Source organism: Anoplopoma fimbria, chromosome 15, assembly GCF_027596085.1.
Source record: "Anoplopoma fimbria isolate UVic2021 breed Golden Eagle Sablefish chromosome 15, Afim_UVic_2022, whole genome shotgun sequence".
Taxonomy (NCBI): domain Eukaryota; kingdom Metazoa; phylum Chordata; class Actinopteri; order Perciformes; family Anoplopomatidae; genus Anoplopoma; species Anoplopoma fimbria.
Genome location: NC_072463.1, coordinates 4,695,140 through 4,714,750, shown reverse-complemented (window position 1 = coordinate 4,714,750; position 19,611 = coordinate 4,695,140). Strand labels below are relative to the sequence as shown.

At 37.1% G+C, this 19,611-nt stretch overlaps 1 protein-coding gene across 1 annotated transcript in view; it reads left to right on the top strand.

The window, feature by feature from the left end:
• The window catches only part of larp1b (La ribonucleoprotein 1B), a 32,359-nt gene extending 14,942 nt beyond the window's left edge, over positions 1–17,417 (top strand). The window contains 12 exon segments of the mRNA XM_054614647.1: positions 1–77; positions 1,075–1,238; positions 1,937–2,162; positions 2,165–2,295; positions 7,809–7,923; positions 8,176–8,345; positions 9,597–9,703; positions 10,539–10,699; positions 10,803–10,947; positions 13,206–13,315; positions 15,100–15,227; positions 15,914–17,417. The exon segment at positions 1–77 is cut by the window's left edge and continues 101 nt beyond it. Of these exon segments, the coding sequence (XP_054470622.1) occupies positions 1–77; positions 1,075–1,238; positions 1,937–2,162; positions 2,165–2,295; positions 7,809–7,923; positions 8,176–8,345; positions 9,597–9,703; positions 10,539–10,699; positions 10,803–10,947; positions 13,206–13,315; positions 15,100–15,227; positions 15,914–16,198 (1,819 nt within the window). The 3' untranslated portion in view covers positions 16,199–17,417.
• The last annotated feature ends 2,194 nt before the right edge of the window (positions 17,418–19,611 follow it).

Genomic DNA, 19,611 nt, shown 5'->3' with positions numbered 1-19,611 from the left:
CCCCCGGACCGACTTCTCCCAGCTCATCAACTGTCCCGAGTTTGTTCCTCGACAGACCGTCAGCTCCACAAACTCCGGTCAGTGTTTAGACTCTTCTTCTACTTCTCTTTTTTTTTAGAAACCAGAGAGAAGATTAAAGTCTGGTGATGAATTCTTGCTACTACATGAACTACAAAACACATCAATGAGCCTCACTGTTGGTTCCTTCATCATTGTAGTTTATTTTGACATACAAATACTCACTAGAGCACCAAATGTGGATTCATCCGCCGCTGAAAATAGTCCCTAACAAATGCTCTGTTTTTTGAGGAGATGAATGAGCCTTTTTTTCTATTTTCTTTATTAAACTTTATATTATGTGAGCATTTTTTTGGAGCTGTTGAATAACAGGAAATTATCAATTATTAAGTCAATTTTCAAGCAAAATTGACAAAAATTCTCAGGTTACAGCTTCTCAGACTGCTTTTCTCTTATATATCTCTTTTAAATTAAATATTTGTTTGTGTTTTGAACAAAACAAGTAACTAAGATGTCATTATGGACTCTGATATGAATCTATTAAATTGATTATCAAAACAAGTCAAAAGATTGAGCCCTAGAATGAATTAATGTGCACTTAGGCTGCAAGCAACGATTTAATATGCAGATAATTTTCTTGAATAATGTTTAATAATAATTAAAATTGTTTATTACAGGTTCCTATAATGCAATTTGGCAGTCTAAAACTAGTCCTAACAGTCTAAAACCCAAAGATATTAAGTTTTCTATGATAGAAGACAATAAAACCCTGCAAATCTTCACATTTAATAAGAGGGAACGTGTTAATTTATGCCATTTTAGCATTTTAAATGACTTAAATTATTATCTTATCTAACTCTAATTCATAAAAAACAGACATTTATAATATAATAATAATAATATATATAATCACATTTATTGTTGATCACGTTCAAAAGCACAGAATCTATTTCAGTCTTTCATCCCCTCCTGTAGCTTAAATGTGAGCCGACAGTGTGATGTGTGATTTTTAACGCTGTGCTGACGGTTGTCTTCATTGTGTGATGTGTGATTCAGCTTCATCGCCCGTGAAGAAGACTCCTCCTGAGTCCACTGAGCCTCAGGACTCGGATGAACCCGGTTCCTCCCGTCAGGATTCTCTCTCAACCAAAGACGCCCCCCCACCCGCCGGCGACGTCTGGATCCAGGTGGAGAAACGCCACCGACAGACTGCCGGGAAGGTACCAAGTCCAGATCACCTTTAAAGTCTTTCATCCATCTTTCATCTCTTCCATCATCCTTCTTCTTCTGTTCTGCATAACATCTTCTTCATGTCCTCCATCGTCTTCGTCTCTCTGTTTGTGTCCTTCTCCGTTCATCCATCAGAAAGCTGATGATGTTTGTGTTGTCTCTTCTCCTCCGTCAGCGCTTCATCCCGACCTCCTCCCCTCTGCAGTTGAGTTCTTCCCCCTCTCACTTTATTTTTTTATTTTTATTTCATCATCACTTCTTCTCCTTTTTCCTGCCCGTTCGTCTCCTCATTCATTTCATGTCTCATATTTACTGAAAAACTTTTCTCATGCAGAGAAGATTAGATATTATTAAATTATTCCAAACTAAACGGCTTCTCTGAAAATCTGCATGTCATCCAAGAACTCTAGATTTTAAAAGACTACAAGTTGCATCTTTTCCTGCAGTTGAGATGTATATTCATGTTGGACTATGTAATAATAAACGGTTTATTCCTTTAAACTAGCTCAGTGTTCGGACAGAAGTGAGAGTTGAATCGATCTTCTCATCGAGCTCTCAGCAACAACCCTGCATATTTCCCAAAATGTTCCTTTTTTAAATTCTCCGTTTCATCCTCCCCTCCTGTAGTTTTAAAGCTCTTCTTGTCTTACCCGTCATTAATAGCCGTGTCACTCACTGTGTCGTCCAGGAGCGCAGTGATGCTTCTCCTCGCAGCACACAGGCTCCTCAGCCGGCCGCTCACGACCAGGAGGAGCTGGACTTCCTGTTCGACGAAGAGATGGAGCAGATGGCGCCGAGGAAGAACAGGTTCACCGACTGGTCGGACGAAGACGACTCGGACTACGAGCTGGATGACCAGGACGTCAACAAGATCCTCATCGTCACGCAGACGCCTCCTTACATGCGTAAGCACCCGGAGGCGATCGAACCGGCAACCACGAGTCCCGCGCCAAACTCACAACCGACATCGCCAAGGCCATCAACGACGGGCTGTTCTACTACGAACAGGATCTGTGGAAGGGAGAGGAGACGGTCGAGTGCACCAAGGTAGGAAAAACATGGAGGGTGGCAAAAGGGAAAATTTGAAATCTTTGGAAATTTGAGCTGTGGCTGTTAAATGTAGACTTATTTACATTTCTTCTTTTAAATCTTTTTTGAAAAGAAAAAAAATAATTCAACACACAAACATGGACAGCTTTGGATTTGTGGGAATAGACGGGCTTCCAATCTTTTTACTAAACTAATAAATAATTGGGATTTATATAATGTATAATTCTGTAAGATGGCAAATAAGCTGATGTTGCATCCGGGTGAAACAGACTCAAACATAAGATGCATAAAAAAGTGGAAAATATAAAATGTGTAAGGGTAAAATTTAATTTTTTTTTAAAAAGTTTCAGTTCTGTATTGAAATAACATCATTATAATGTGTTTATGATTAACTTTAAATAAACAAATATTTGAAAATATTTACAAGAGCACAATTGTAAAAATACACAGTTACAAGTAAAAGTCCTGCATCCAAAATATTACTTAATTTAAAGTATTGGCATCAAAATACACTAAAAGTACACTAAATATGAAGAATGGACCATTTAATAATATATAATTGTATAATTATTAATGCAATAATGTGTTGATCACTTTAATGTTGCAGCTGTTAAAGGTAGAGCTAATTTAAACTCCTTTATTTACATAAATAATGGGGTTTATACTTCTTAATAATACATCATTGTTTATTAGGTGATTTAAGAATCTGATTCTGCAAAGTAGCCTAACTAGCTACTGATATTGTCAAATAAATGTAATAAACTTAAATTGGTGGATTAGAATTATTAAATTACACAAAATGGAAATACTCGGGTAAAAGACTCAAATTAGTTTGTCATAAAGAGCAATATAATGATTTTCTGTTGGGTGAGAAAAAAGATGGAGACTAATGAGAGAAAAAGGAGGGTACTTTGTTGATGTCGGTGTCCAGCAGTCATTAAACTGGATCGTTCTCGTTCTTCGTCCTTGGCAAAACATGATTCACTTCCTGTTATTGAATAAGATGCCATGCTGTAAACCACTGACTTCTTTTGTTTTCACCCTCAGAGGGTCAAAGGGGTCAAATACACACAATGTTCTTCATCCTTATTTAGAGACCAAAATATTTCCAGAGAACTTGATACTGATTTTTATGACTCTCGGTGCAGTCGTTTTTTTATAACACTGATGTTTCCCACAGCTGGAAAAATTATTGAAATATCTTTAAGCTTAGTGGCAGCAGGAAGATTGGAGGGAAGATATATTTTTGAGATCGTCTGTGGTCTAGACCCATGAAAATCTCACTATGGACATATGCAGTGAAGTTAAAATGTGGTGATTTTTAATCAGAAAGTCTGGATTTATGACCCTTAAGAGACATCAGACAGTTAACATTATTGCACAAAAGAATTGAAACACTTCTCATAATTTATCCTGTAAACTTTTCAGTTCTTTTATTTCACAGGTTTAGACCAAAAATGTCATTTTTGTGCATGATGTAATGACTTGATTCCCGAAATGAAGACATTTTTCACATTGCTCACCCAAAAACTTCACCATTTATAACAAGAAACCACATCAATACATAACATTTAGCACAAATGGAAACATCATTTTCTTCACAGAAAAAAAGGCTTGGATGCAAAGATGGATTCTTATTTAAAAAATTGATATAAATTAATTTAGCTGTAGGTTTAAAAAAAAGTCAGCACAGTTCCTGGTGAGGAACCTGACATTTAATCAAAATAAGTCAGATAGTTTCTTGACATTGTTCCTTTTGCTACAGTAAAAAAAAAAAAAGACACAAAGGTTGCTCTTGTTCCGCTATGTACAGTTTAAGGTTTCCGTCGCCTCCTTAAAGCTCAGCTCTCGTCCCTCTGAACACTTTGACATAAAGACTCGGTGACAGAGCTGTTAAATCTCACACTGTGGAGAGAGAGACAGAAATAAACTACTATTTATCGCCCGCTCCACGAGCCTCCAGGCTACATGCGTGTCACACAGCTGCTTCAACAAACCAGTGACCTTCTGTTTGGAGAAGCTGCCTCGTCTGCAGGAACACAGCGTGTCGAAACACAGTCTACATGTTACACAACATAATGCAAGCTTATTTTATTACAGAATTATGTGGTAATACTTTTATGGTCTGGGATCAGTATACGGTCTAGTTTTACAACAGTTACATTATTGTATTGGGTCGTATTCTCGCTTAATTAACACAAAAGTTGAATCTTCATCTTGTTCCTCCTGATTGTGAAAATGCAAAATATGATTATTTTCCACTTAAAAGTAGCTTTTAGTCAAGTGAAAGTTCAGCATTAGTTCAGGAAATGTGAAGTAAAAGTTGAAAAGGAAAGTGTTTACATTTTAGGGTATTTTTCATGAAATAAACCAGCTGATTGTTGATCTCAGTATTTGAAGAAGAGGTTTTAGTTTTGAGATTAAACTGATTATTGTGCATCACCACTAGAGTTTAATTAATCCAGAACATTTTTATACAAATAAACATCTGCTTATTTTTACTCAACTCACACGTAACAACAATACATGATATTTAAACAGCCTTTTATATGTTTTACATGTTATATCTTACTCTGAAAAGTAAATACAATCTTCAGCCTTAAGTATAAAATGTGATTTTGAAATGCACTCTGTCCCTCTGAAATTTAATAAAGTTGATAGATCAAGTTGCGAGTGCTTCTTAACTGCAGAAAGGACTTAAGTACATACAGTGGGGCAAAAAAGTATTTAGTCAGCCACCAATTGTGCAAGTTCTCCCACTTAAAAAGATGAGAGACGCCTGTAATTTTCATCATAGGTACACTTCAACTATGAGAGACAGAATAATCCAGGAAATCACATTGTAGGATTTTTAATGAATTAATTGGTAAATTCCTCGGTAAAATAAGTATTTGGTCACCTACAAACGAGCAAGATTTCTGGCTCTCACAGACCTGTAACTTCTTCTTTAAGAGGCTCCTCTGTCCTCCACTCGTTACCTGTATTAATGGCACCTGTTTGAACTTGTTATCAGTATAAAAGACACCTGTCCACAACCTCAAACAGTCACACTCCAAACTCTACTATGGCCAAGACCAAAGAGCTGTCAAAGGACACCAGAAACAAAATTGTAGACCTGCACCAGGCTGGGAAGACTGAATCTGCAATAGGTAAGCAGCTTGGTGTGAAGAAATCAACTGTGGGAGCAATTATTAGAAAATGGAAGACATACAAGACCACTGATAATCTCCCTCGATCTGGGGCTCCACGCAAGATCTCACCCCGTGGGGCCAAAATGATCACAAGAACGGTGAACAAAAATCCCAGAACCACACGGGGCGACCTAGTGAATGACCTGCAGAGAGCTAGGACCAAAGTAACAAAGGCTACCATCAGTAACACACTACGCCGCCAGGGACTCAAATCCTGCAGTGCCAGACGTGTCCCCCTGCTTAAGCCAGTACATGTCCAGGCCCGTCTGAAGTTTGCTAGAGAGCATTTGGATGACCCAGAAGAGGATTGGGAGAATGTCATATGGTCAGATGAAACCAAAATAGAACTTTTTGGTAAAAACTCAACTCGTCGTGTTTGGAGGAGAAAGAATGCCGAGTTGCATCCAAAGAACACCATAGCTACTGTGAAGCATGGGGGTGGAAACATCATGCTTTGGGGCTGTTTTTCTGCAAGGGGACCAGGACGACTGATCCGTGTAAAGGAAAGAATGAATGGGGCCATGTATCGTGAGATTTTGAGTGAAAACCTCCTTCCATCAGCAAGGGCATTGAAGATGAGACGTGGCTGGGTCTTTCAGCATGACAATGATCCCAAACACACCGCCCGGGCAACGAAGGAGTGGCTTCGTAAGAAGCATTTCAAGGTCCTGGAGTGGCCTAGCCAGTCTCCAGATCTCAACCCCATAGAAAATCTGTGGAGGGAGTTGAAAGTCCGTGTTGCCCAGCGACAGCCCCAAAACATCACTGCTCTAGAGGAGATCTGCATGGAGGAATGGGCCAAAATACCAGCAACAGTGTGTGAAAAGCTTGTGAAGACTTAAAGAAAACGTTTGACCTCTGTCATTGCCAACAAAGGGTATATAACAAAGTATTGAGATGAACTTTTGTTATTGACCAAATACTTATTTTCCACCATAATTTGCAAATATATTCTTTAGAAATCAGACAATGTGATTTTCAGGATTTGTTTTTCTCATTTTGTCTCTCATAGTTTAGGTATACCTATGATAAAAATGACAGGCCTCTCTCATCTTTTTAAGTGGGAGAACTTGCACAATTGGTGGCTGACTAAATACTTTTTTGCCCCACTGTACAAGTTGTCAGCTCAAAGGTTGTCATTGATGTCGCCACATGTGGGAAATGTCACGCCTGAACACACACAAACACACACACAAACCCGAAGGTCACCGAGATTTTTATTTTCTGACGGCGACGTGTAAAGTTCAAAGTACGCTGCACATCTGCTGTGTGTCACACAAGCTTTACATGCAGCCGCTGGCACATCACGTATTTTTACCACCATGTCGCAGTGTTATCAGTTTAAACAGCCTGGAACTGAGAGGTTGGAATAATGTTGATTATATTAAATTTAAGAGTCCATCAACAGTAATGCTTCTTTCATCTCTGTTGATTTAATTTAATTACATTTTATTTCATTTTATTTGCACATACACAAGTCTGCATGAAGTCCAGATAATAAAGCAAATTGTCAAGAAAGGCAAGAAGTCATGAGCTTATTCAACAAACATTCCCTCAAAACAAATGAAAATCAAAAATTAAACTTAATTCAGAAAAATACAACAAAAACAATAATTCAAAATGAGCAGAAAAATTAACAATCAGTAGACAACAAGACAATAAAACCAAAGAAATACATAAAAAAAACAATATCTGAAGGACTACAGGCCATGTTTTGTTTTGCAGAAAGGAAGGTGAAGATGTTCAGTCTGTCAAGTATTGTATTAACTAATTAATTAATTGTAGTTTTGAGTGGTTGCGATGGATGATTAAAAGAAAGACATCAGAGGAGACATATCTGACAAACAAACTGTTATTTTTTTGTTCTAGCTTGTTAATCACTGGATATTTTTGACCTCTTCAGGTCCCTAACAATGAAAATAAAGGAAAACATCTTGAAATACCATTAATTCTTTTTTTAGTTTTCAATACATAACGGTAATAAGAAATATTATCATGATTCATAAAAGTTCCTTTACAGAGAGCTTTATAAAAGTATAATTCATAAATTAAAATTAAAAGATAATAAATGATCAAAAACTGGGCATGTAAACTTGACTTCAATTGTTAAATAAACTAAAGTAGAAAATAATAGTTTCACATTTTATTAATTTTAAAATAGCTTATTTTACATTACATAGGATCTTTATAGGTTTTTATTAAATCTATTTTGTTCATTTAATATTGCAGATTAAATATTTTAAACCTGTTGTGAACCTGAAAAGTTTTGTGTTTTACAATAAGATGATGTATTAACCAGTTTTTAACCGTGTTCCCCAGCAGGAAGTGGAGAACTTCAAGAAGCTGAACGTCATCAGTCAAGACGAGTTTGAGACTCTGGCCCCCAAAGTGCCCGTTGACCCAGGACAGGAAGTCCCGCCTCCTCTACTGCCAGGTTGGTTTTGGGGTTTCACACAAGTTGAGCTTCCTGTTTGCTGCATTTAAACCACAACTTTGACATATTCAAACATCTAATAAACCCAATTCTAACCACCTTTGTGAAGAAAATGTACATTGGTGTACTTAAATCAATATATAGATTAAAAACAAATAATAAATACAATTTCAAGAGCTTTCTTAGAGCTCATGCATGTTGAAATTAACTAGTGGAGTAAATATTAATGATGGCTTTCTGTTGCGCTCTCAGTGGACAGCGGAGCAGACTTGGCCCGCTCTCTTCCTGCAACGGTCCCAGAGTCGCCCATCGCTCACGAACCCCGAACCCCCCGAACGCCTCGCACCCCCGGACGCCAGGACCCCAACAAGACGCCTCGCTTCTACCCCGTCATGAAGGAGAGCGGCACCATCGACGGACAGGTGAGTTCAGGGTGACGAGACGCTGTTTAATGTCGGACGGATAACAGAGAAGATCAAAAGATCAACTTCCTGTTATCCTCTCAGGTCTCTAGTGTGAAAGAGAAAGGTACTGTGAGGAACTTATAACTGGTTCTGGATCAGTCTCAGTTTAGTCCTGATCCTCTTTATGACCTCCATCTGAAAAACCAGACCATCAGAGAGAAGATTGTCTGTTTCTATATAGGCATGGGAGAACCAGAACCAGGACTGAGTGGGCAGACTGTCAGACCCTGCTGCAGTAAAATGAGAGGTTTCCTAACGGGGACTCTGGTGCTCGGGTGCAGTACCGCTTTTGTCCACAGGGACCGCCAAAGTCAACACAAAATAAAAATTCCTTGTAACTTAAGCTCATAACCCCGACAAAGATTTGAAAGATAGTGCTGAGTGGTAAAGAGATAATAAACAGGATCCAGAAAAACATATTTCTTATCCACAAAAGAATATCCTTGTAGAATATCCTCTAATCTTTGCTATTTTAGTCATGAGTTAATGTATAATTTAACATCTTTAGGCATTTTAATGGAAAATAAAAAGGACTTTTTGGTTAAATTGAACACAACAGGTGATAAAAGGTCACAAGGAGGCATCACTTATTTTTAAGGGGTCACAAAAACTGGAAGCATTGATTTTGAAAACAACCAATAAGACTCTTCTCGTCTTTGAGTGAAGTGTTCTTGACATTATGATTTCTATTGTGGTGGATTCTCTTTGGTTTTTATTTAGATAGTGACCAATGTTTATTGTTCTGACTGTAATTGATCTATATCTGTGAAATTTGCTCAATAATGACGTCAATCACGGCGTGAAAAAGTTCACTGATCTGGAGTTGAAATATACAGCGATTCCCTGATTAAGGCCGGACAACATTTCCCTGGTATCTAATTTAAATGTTGCGTTTTTTGTTTGTGCAGCTATTGACAACATTGACTAGACTATAAACATTCTCTTAGCAGTTTACTACTTGCAGCTGCTGCCGAACTGTTACCTGTTTTGCATGTTTACGGGTTACAAAGAAGTCAAACAACTGTTTTTTGGTTTTTTTTCTCTGTTTTTACGAGACTCAAATGGAGTTTAATGGCCTTTTTTTTTACCGGATACTGTCTCCGAGGAGTCGTATTACAAGAGGAGCCCTTAAAAATATCATTCAGACTTTTGGAAACAGTCAGAAATTATAACAAACTCAAAATCTGTTGTTTTGGTTTCCTGCTGCAGACGCCGAGGAAGAAGAAGACCCGCCACAGTTCGAACCCTCCTCAGGAAGCCCACATCGGCTGGGTGATGGACTCCCGTGAGCACCGGCCGCGCTCCTCCTCCATCAGGTCCGAATACTGGTTTTCCTTTACGATGCTGCTTTACAGTTTCAGTTATAAACTGGGAAAAAAGAAGAACAACAAAAAACTGATCACTTCCTTCTTTCACAGTTTTAACCTTTATTCACTTCTCTGCATTAATACAATGACACGACACAGTGCACAGTTTTTAAAAGCAAATAATTGTTGGAATTATTTTAATTAGTTTTTTTATTCTTTGACAAAATACCATTAATAACTGTCAATGTATAAGTTCAAAAACATAAAAACTTAAAGTCACAGATTGGGCCATAAACTCAATCATTGTTGTGTTAACTCATTAGTTGATAGATAGTGACTTAACAGACATTTATTTAAATTAAAATTGTTTATTTTATTTTAGTGGTTTCTTTCCATATATATTTAATCTTGAGAATAGCTCTAACTGGTGCCTCATTATCAATTACTTTGTCAACAACAATTATTTTATTTATTTATAATTTTATCTTAAAAAAATCACAGAATTTTGTGAAAAGAAAGAAGAAAAAAAAAAGTTCAGCTCAAGAGTTAATTGTTGATGTTTTGTTTTACTAAAAGTCCAAACCCTAAGAAAATATTCTATTTACAACGAATGAAAGCGTGAAGAGCAAATCCTTGAACCTGCAAATACTTGGAATTACTCATTTAAATATTTTCTGCCAGTCCTCTAATTGATTATTTCATCCATACATGACAGCTGGTTGTAGAATACAGGCTATAAAAAGGCTTAATGGATAAAATAAATAAAAATATGCCTTAATGGGATTCAATAGATTTAAATAAGCAAAACTATGTCACTCAAACATCTTCTCACCTCCGACCACAGCAGCTCCAACGCCTCTCCGTCAGAAGGAGCTCCGCTGACAGGAAGTTACGGCTGCACCCCCCACTCTCTGCCCAAATTCTGGCATCCATCCCACGAGCTGCTGAGGGACAACGGCTTCACCCAGCAGGGATACCACAAGTACCTGCGACGGTGCATCAATGGTACGGAGGACAGAATCACTCACATGCTGGATTGTACTGGTGTTCGTAATCGTCTGTTCAACACACAAAGCTCGGTGATGGACTCAATGTTTTTTCTTTGCAGAGAGGAAACGGTTGGGTATCGGTCAGTCTCAGGAGATGAACACTCTGTTCAGGTTCTGGTCCTTCTTCCTGAGGGACAACTTCAACAGGAAGATGTACGAGGAGTTCAAACTGCGTGCGCTGGAAGACGCCAAAGAAAACTACAGGTGAGGAGAACATCAGGTGTTTAAAGATATAACCGTAACATCTATGCATTAAAATGTCTAAAAACAACAATACCTATGTTATATATTGAACTCTGTTATCCCAAATGTTTCCAACAGTGTTCAAACTCGAGACAAATCTGTAATTTTATTCATTCAATCAAACTTTATTTATATAGCACCTTTCATCATACAGGTTAGTGCAGCGTTTCACAGATGACTGACTGAAAAAGTAAGATGGAATGAGGGTTAACAAGGAAAACAATAGAAATGAGCAATTCATCCATTTGAGATCAATGCACCAAGACAATAGAACGATAAAAATGTGATTAAATAGAATAAAAAAGCTGTAATAACAGTAACTGCAGTAAAACAGCGTGAAATACAAACTAATAAAATAGTATTAATGATACAACTTAAATACAATTAAAATAAGTGATAAATAAAGTAACAGGAACATTTTGAATATAGTAGAAAAAAGTGAATAACAGGTAAAAAAACCCCCCGAAAAATCAAGTTAATGTTGTGCTTTATTTGCTTGCTTGTCCCTGGTGTCATAATTGTATATATTTACCCACTCTAGTTGCTTTAACCTTTGCGGAAGTTGTCGAGACACTCTGTTGTTTACTATTGTTTTCATTGATTTAATTTAATTCGCCGCATAACGTTAGCTACAGTCGATTCATCTAGAGGTATTTTTGTCACGTTGGCTAACGTTACCATGCAGCTTTTTTTAAATGACGGTCGGTTCAGATAGATTTTCATCGCCATTGGTTGGTAATTTAACAAAAAAGACTCCCATGATCCTGCGCTAGTTCACGTCATTAAAGTCCATCTCTTGCTATTGTTTTGATGAAGAGACCACTAGTGGCAGAAATTACATACTGTGCTTTTAAAATCCTTATTTCTAATGCGTAAGTATTTCTGTGCCTCAAAATATTTGCAAAGAAATGTACAAAATAAACGACCAATGTTGGTAAAAAATGAGCCCTCGAGACAAACGTGACTTATCTTTGAGGCCCTTAAGGATCTTTTTAGGTGGAAAAAAAAACTATTTCTTGTACACACAGGTGGAGCTCTCACCAGTTTTTATAGTTTGACCTGCAAACAGTGCAGAAAGGCATTTATTTGCAGAAGATTACACACTCGTCTCTGTGTAAACTTCTCTGAGTGCTGAGCTCCTGATGCGTCAGTCTCTGCCTGCAGACCGTATCAGTGCTTGACATCAGAGCGTCAACAGGGGAATCGGCCTCCTCGCTCTCACATTGTTCTTCTTCTGCCAGGAGCGTTTTTTTAAATCACCTGCCAAATAACATTCCTGTCTAGATAGAGCTCACACGCCCTAAACCTCCCATTTAAACCAGTCACTGGAACAAACCCAGTCAGCTGTTTTTAGAGAGCAGCTCACGCCATTAATAATCTGTGAGATTATTGGAGACACATGTGGGGGAAATAGTTGCTACAGTACAGATGGGATAAAGCAGACAAGATCCTTCACCAGGAGGAATTTCTGATCCTCCAAACTTAGTTTTTGTTACAAAAACATCCATGAGAAGCGACACAGGTGTAGTCATGCTCGTTGATGTTGTCATCGTCACACCTGTTCAAATACCAGCCGGTTTCCACACGTTTCTTTTACAATTTCCCAGATGTAGATCAGTCACCGTGTTATGTGTTTAGTTTAATACTAATGCAGAGACGACGTATTCTTGAAGGCCAACAGGAAGTTAGTAATCATGTCTGTGGCAAACAAACGTTTAGGATATTTGGAGGTTTTGTTCATCAAGATAATCACAAATTTACACCACTTTTAGGATTTTTCAAGCTTAAATAAGCAGTTAGCAGAAGTAAAAAGCGCTACCGTTAGGCTACAAAGGAACTCCACCACGGTCACATGACTTCACGTCTCAACCACTGAGCTAAAGGAGGACCAGTGTTCTAGTGAGGACGTTTAGTCGTCTCATTTAGACTTTTAAGACACGTAAAAGCTTTCACGCTCACCAGAGGGTATTTAATGACGTATTTTATATCGTAGAATAAAACGTTAAAGTCTCTTATTCTTGTGTTAAACACAGACTATATTTCCGGCTTTTAACCCAAAAAAACCCCATCAGTGAACCATGTTTTGTCTGGAAACCAAAAAATCTGGGCTAAAGTCGCAACATCATGTACGACATCACTTCCTGTCCATGTCCGTTTGTTTACTCGTGTCTGTGGTCAGAGTGCAGGTCAAATATTTGCTTTTCCCCCCGCTGCTGCAGGTATGGACTGGAATGTCTCTTCAGATACTACAGTTACGGTTTGGAGAAGAGGTTCAGGATGGACCTGTTCAAGGACTTTCAAGAGGAGACCCTCAAAGACTTTGAGAGAGGTAATTAACAAAAGAACGTAACCAAGTGGTCCATTACATCACCTGACACTGTCACTCTTTCACCAGGATTTTCAGAATAAAATAACTAAGCATTGCTCCAACGTGGAAAAAACACAAATCATCACTTTTTGGCATTTGCATTGTTTTTTTTATTTATTTAATATTAAGTTAATCAAATAAAAAGCAGCACATGTAAAAGTGAGAAATTCAGATATTTAAATCCAATTAATCCTCAATGTGGTTGTAAAACTTGTAAAAATGTTATTTACCCATAACTTCATTAAGTCCTTGTATTATATAATACCATTTGAGTAACCCCTATTTAGCATATATAAGCAGTATCTAAACCAGTTATAACCAGTTTATAACACACTATAATGCAGATATAAGCAATGCATATTAATGTGTTTGTTAATCTGAATACTTTAAAAACACTAACAAATATATGCAAAATAACTATTTTTGAATGAGAGAGCTGTTCAGTTTTGTGCAAAAATATGAATCAGTGGATGTGCAAAATGAAATGTTCAGGGTTATAAACTAAACATATGAAGTATCTAACTGGTTAATAAATATTTGATACTTGTTTGATAATACATTGTTGTAATAATATATAATTATCAGTAGTTTTAAATAGATTTATAAATATCAATTTACCCGCTGTGGATGTGTGCAAACAGTTAATTATATTCATATATTGGTATTAAACTATTTTACAGTGTGTTATAAAGTATTTATTAATATGTCAAATACTATATTTAACCTACAAGGAATTTATGACCTTGATACAAAGTGAAACTGTCGAATAAAATTATAATAATTCACAGGGCACTTGTTAAAACAAATGTCTATATATAATTTTAAGCTTATTAATGCTGAAAAAAATGTCACTATTTGTCCCGTAATCCTGCTTGACCCGATTTAAAAGTTCACGTTGCAGATTTCACCCTGCTCTAAGCTGAATGTGTGAAAAGAGGAAAAAAATAAATAATGGGATTAAAGTCGATTTCTCGAACGGTTTCAACACTCAGTGAACTCAGTGAAGCAGAAGGGAGGATTTCCAGTTCAGACTTCAGCAGCCACTTATTTCCAGCCCAGTTATTTCCGGTGCTCAGTTTACCATTCAAACCCGATCTGTCAGAGAGATGAAGTGAACACTGAAGTTAAGACCAGCACATGTCTGACCACCGGCCAGATACTGAACTGATGAGTCACAGCCAGAGGAGATTATCAATGCAATAATTAAGGTTAAAATGGCTTCACATGAGTCGTGCTCTTATTTTAAAGCACTCAAAAGGTATTTCAGTGTCAGGGGAATGTCTTTATCTGATAAATAAGAAAGCTTTTAATCAGATAAACAGTACAAGTGATGTGGCTTTAGTTTGTTAATGTCTACATGCAGACAGAAACACAAAATGTGACGTTTATCATGACAGCAGGACATGAAAACGATCTGAAATCGCTCCCTTTTTACTACATAGTGCATTTTATTTGAGTGTCTTACTTTAGAGTGAGAAATGTATGCTTCATATATCAGGCAAAACAAGGTAAAACAATGTGGGGTTAGAAAATTGTTTCTTTGTCATGTAAATAAATGGATTATGTGTGTTTTTGATGTGGTAAAAGGTTTGTTTCTATTGGAATATGACAAGGTAGATTAAGCCTAAGCAGAAAGTTTTTGAGAAGAAACAAATGAGCTGCAGGTTATGAAAGTGGTATCTGTCATAGAACTGTGAATTTCTACTAAATCAGTTGTGTGTTTGTGCTGTTTCGTCCTCCTGCAGGTCAGCTGTACGGACTGGAGAAGTTCTGGGCCTTCTTGAAATACTCTAAGATGAAGAAACAGCCCATCGACCCGAAGCTGCAGGAACACCTCTCCCAGTTCAAGAACCTGGAGGACTTCAGGGTGGTGGTGAGTCTCCACGTCTCATAAGAACAAAAGTCACATTAACTATGAAATATAAAGGAAGGGTATTTTATTGACAGACACAGTATTTGTTACAGTATGTTTGAACAGTTAAACTCATGGTAAATTACATTATTACTAATACAACAGACGTCTTTGATTGGCTATAGGAAGTTAAACAAAATTAGACGTTGGAAACTGATTTTAATGGTAACTTAATTTGAAAGTAAGACATTTTTTAGTGAGATAATTGTGATGAGTGACATAGAGACGCCGTACGTGATTTAGCGGCAGTGTCCTGTCAATCCAGTAAGCCCCGCCCTAAAGCGTACTCTGCTTTATGGACTATTTGACTCTAAATGGAGCATCATTTACTAAATGAACATCATGCTGTATTGAAGAAGACTTGAAACTAGAGATTGAGACCATAAACTCATGTTTACAATGTTTACTGAGGGAATAAATCAAGAGAGAAGTAGAGTCATTTTCTCATAGACTTCTATACAACCAGAGGAGTCGCCCCCTGATGGCCAGTAGAGAGAATGCAGCTTTAAGATACTTCAGTAACGGCTTCACTCCACAGAACCGGAGGTTGCTGCCCGATCAGGGCTCATGAAGCAGGCTAGAGATGTTTTTATTATAATGTGATTGGCCTGTCATCGTGTATTGACCTCTGACCTTTATGTCCACAGCCCCCGATGGGAGAGGAGGGAGGCAGAAGGAGACGTCATTCATCCTCGGCTGGGGATGAAGGGAGGCGTCGGCGACACCCTTCCAACACTACCTCAAAGCCAACGCAGGCCTCCAAATCCTCCACCGCTGCTGCTGCTGGCACACAGAGTACACCCAAAGACAACGCCCAGAAAACTACAACCACCGCCAACACCGCTGCCAACGCCCAGAAAACGACAACAACCACCGCCAACGCCCAGGGGAAGAAGGCCGAGCCCGGAGCTGCGAAGAAGGAAAGTAAATGAAGCTCCCTCCCGTTAGGGTTTGGATAGAAGAGATGTAGAGCGAGGCGGCTGCAGCAGCAGCTCTGAGATCAGCGATTCGCTTTGGAAAAAAAAAAACGTTTGGGAATGAAGAGAGACTGAGCGTTGGTCGACTTAATTTGATTGTTTTTTATCTGTGCATTTCATTTGCAAAGCAAGCAAGCAAGCAAGCATATGCAGTGAGCCTGAATCTGTGCGCCTGACAGCTCGTATAACGTTTACACAAAAATACAAAAAAAAAATGCATTCCCTGCATTTTGCCTTTTTATTCACTCAGATGCCAAAACTCTTCAACACTTTTTTTTTGTTGACCACAATCTGTAAAGAGCTCTGGTCTGTACGGAGCTCTCTCTGCCTGTTGAACTGTGATTCTAGTTTGCCAAGATAAGAGATACTACAGATTGTCTTGAGTGCCTTAATCTGACTCAGCAGTAGAGACCGGAGGGCCGTCGATCGGAGACAAAATAGTCCAAATTTCACTCTTTAAAGTCTTCCCTACTCGTTTTTCGGGGTTTGAATGTGTTTTTAAAACTGACACCACTTACAGGTTGTTTTCTCTTCCTGAGACATAAATATCATTTATTCTTTTATCATGACAATCAAGTAGACAGCTGCCGTCATCAATTTGTGAAGGACTGACCCTCGAGGCTGCTGCTCATAAACGGATGTGCCCTGATGTTTTGACCGACGGACATCACAGCTAAACTTATCGTGTTGGTTTTAAATTTAAAAAACCTGCAGGAATGATGACAAATTTTACGTGGGAAGCTTTATTCTAAGTGCCGTTTTTACACCCAGAGGTAGTATAATTTATTGTTTTATTCTTCTTTTTATTATTACTTGATTTGAAATGTTTCTGCTGGAATTATGGGTGTGAAGCTAGCATCATAAAACTACAGTATAATTTAGCTTACTTCATATTATGTTTGAGGCTTTGTGCTCTAGAGCACTTAAATCATTAACTTTCCTTTACTTCATCAATGGACTTAAGAGGTTTTTTTTAGAGTTGAATTTAAAGAAGAAAAAAAATGTAAATACTATAAAAAATCATTTGCTATTCAATTATTCTTTTTGATTTTAAGAATTGATTTGTTTTATCGGTAGTGTGGTTTTGAGTGTGTTTTAGGATAATGCAATGCATGTTAATGCCACAGTCTTGAATTGTAAAATGCAAAAAAATATAAAATAACAGTTGATTGTATGAACTTGTGTTTGTGTGATCTGTCCTGCTTTCATTTCTCTCTCATCTAGACTTGGTTTTTTCTTGCCGAGGGTGAGTCGTGGAACCTGATGAGCAGTTTTTTGTTGTTGACTTGAGGGTGAAATGTATCAGCTATAGATTAAAACGAATGTCTGATCTCAATCAACTGTAAATAATAAGTAGGATTCGTTTCGACCAAATGCATTTCACCCGATATCACCTCCAACAGAGTAAACAAGCAGTTTGGAAGAAATGGTGTTTACATAAACTGTGTAAATAGCAGTCAGATAAGAGCTGAATAAAAGGGCAACACTGGTGAAATGGGCAAGGTGTGAGCTAAAAACCAAAGAGAATGTTAAGATAAAACGTTAAGCTAAACATAAATGATCATTCAAATTAAAGAAAAGGCATTTAAGGTTATAGCACTTAATATTTTCCCTGAAAATGCCTCTGTCTGCTCCCATTATTATAATTTTTCATCTTTAAGAAACCAATATAATCTTATGGGAAATATTTATAGAAGTTAAAGAATATAAAATACTTCTATTACTGTCTAATTCTAGTTTGATACCAAATTTGTGACACTACGGGTCCCGATGGAGGGACAAAAACCACCAAGTCGCAAATTAAAACGGTGGAAGGCGTGTGTTTTGATGCCTTCACGTCTGCTCGTAAATCTCAACTCTAAGTGAAACGTGGATCTGAACGTGGCTGTCAACAGCTGCTGTGTAATTTAAGTCGTTTTAACAAAAGTTCTATTGGAGTTTTATCAAAATCAAATTCACAAATGTATTAAAAAAACCACTGACTGAAAAAAAAATACTATAATAAACACAGAAATGTAAATAATTCAACCTTTCAGATAGGCCTTTCTGATATAAAAACCCATGAAACTACTCATGAAACACTTTTTAATTCATGCTCTCACTGATTTGCTTTTTGATTGGTTATTTTTGTTTTATTTCAAATGAAAGGGCAAACTGACTACGTGGAGGTTTAAAGATGGGGTGAAATTAACAGGCAGGGAGGGTTTTTTGGAAGAGATGCTATCAAGGTGCATTATGGGAAATGTAGGACACAGAGTTTTTACAGCTTGACCCTAAACGAGGAGCTAAATATATAAATGTTTTGGCTTTGCAGCTTTGATTTTACTATTCTTGTTTTGAAAATAATCGACAACTTATATGTTTAATTAAGTAGTTTACAAGTTTAATCATCATTGGTTCCAGCTTCCCAAATGTGAATATTTTCTGGTTTTCTTAGACATCTATGAGTGTAAATAGTAAATAAAATAGTTGGTAAGTAAAACAAATTTGGGCTGAAGGGATTGAAAACAGACTGGAGATCACACACACATTTTTGGGGGGATTGTTCAAAGTTGAATTCACACTAGGAACCATTTTGAACATTGATATAACCCTAAACCTGAGCAATGAGCTTGTGAAAATAAAAATGTGGGTTCCTGTTATTACTTATTTTAGATTAACTATGTGATAAGTTTTCTTTCTCTATGTGTGGATTCACATAATGCCATGTTTTGTATATGTTTTTTTGCTGAACTGTGAATAGTTATAATTATTTTTTTCCTTTTGGGACAAAGAGATAATTATACAGTATTTGATAAGTTTTCTTTTTCTATGTGTGGATTCACATAATGCCATGTTTTGTATATGTTTGTATGTGTTTGTTAGCTGAACTGTGAGTAGTTCTTTTTTCCTTTTGGGACAAAGAGGCTGTTTACACTTCAAATATACATAAATATGAATAACAGTTTGTTTAAAAAAGCAGGCTAGTTGGTGAGTGAATTTATTTGGATTTTGGACTCTTGCTGGCATGTAAAATGTCACTTTGACTCCTTGGAACTGATGTTTCTCTATTTCATGAAAATCTGTAAAACAGATAAGATAAGAGAATCCTTTATTAGTAAAAAGAAAAACAAGTATTATAAATAAGCAATAAAAACAGTAAAGAATCCACAATAACTGAAATATTATATATACAGACAGAAAACTATTATAACTATAGCAATCAGTTTAATAATCAATAGTTAAAGTAATAGTTAGTTAAAGCTCTATAAAATGAGGTAATAGTGCAAACAAGAGACATAGTAAAAGAAAAACAAGTATTATAAATAAGCAATAAAAACAGTAAAGAAACTGAAATATTATATATACAGACAGAAAACTATTATAAC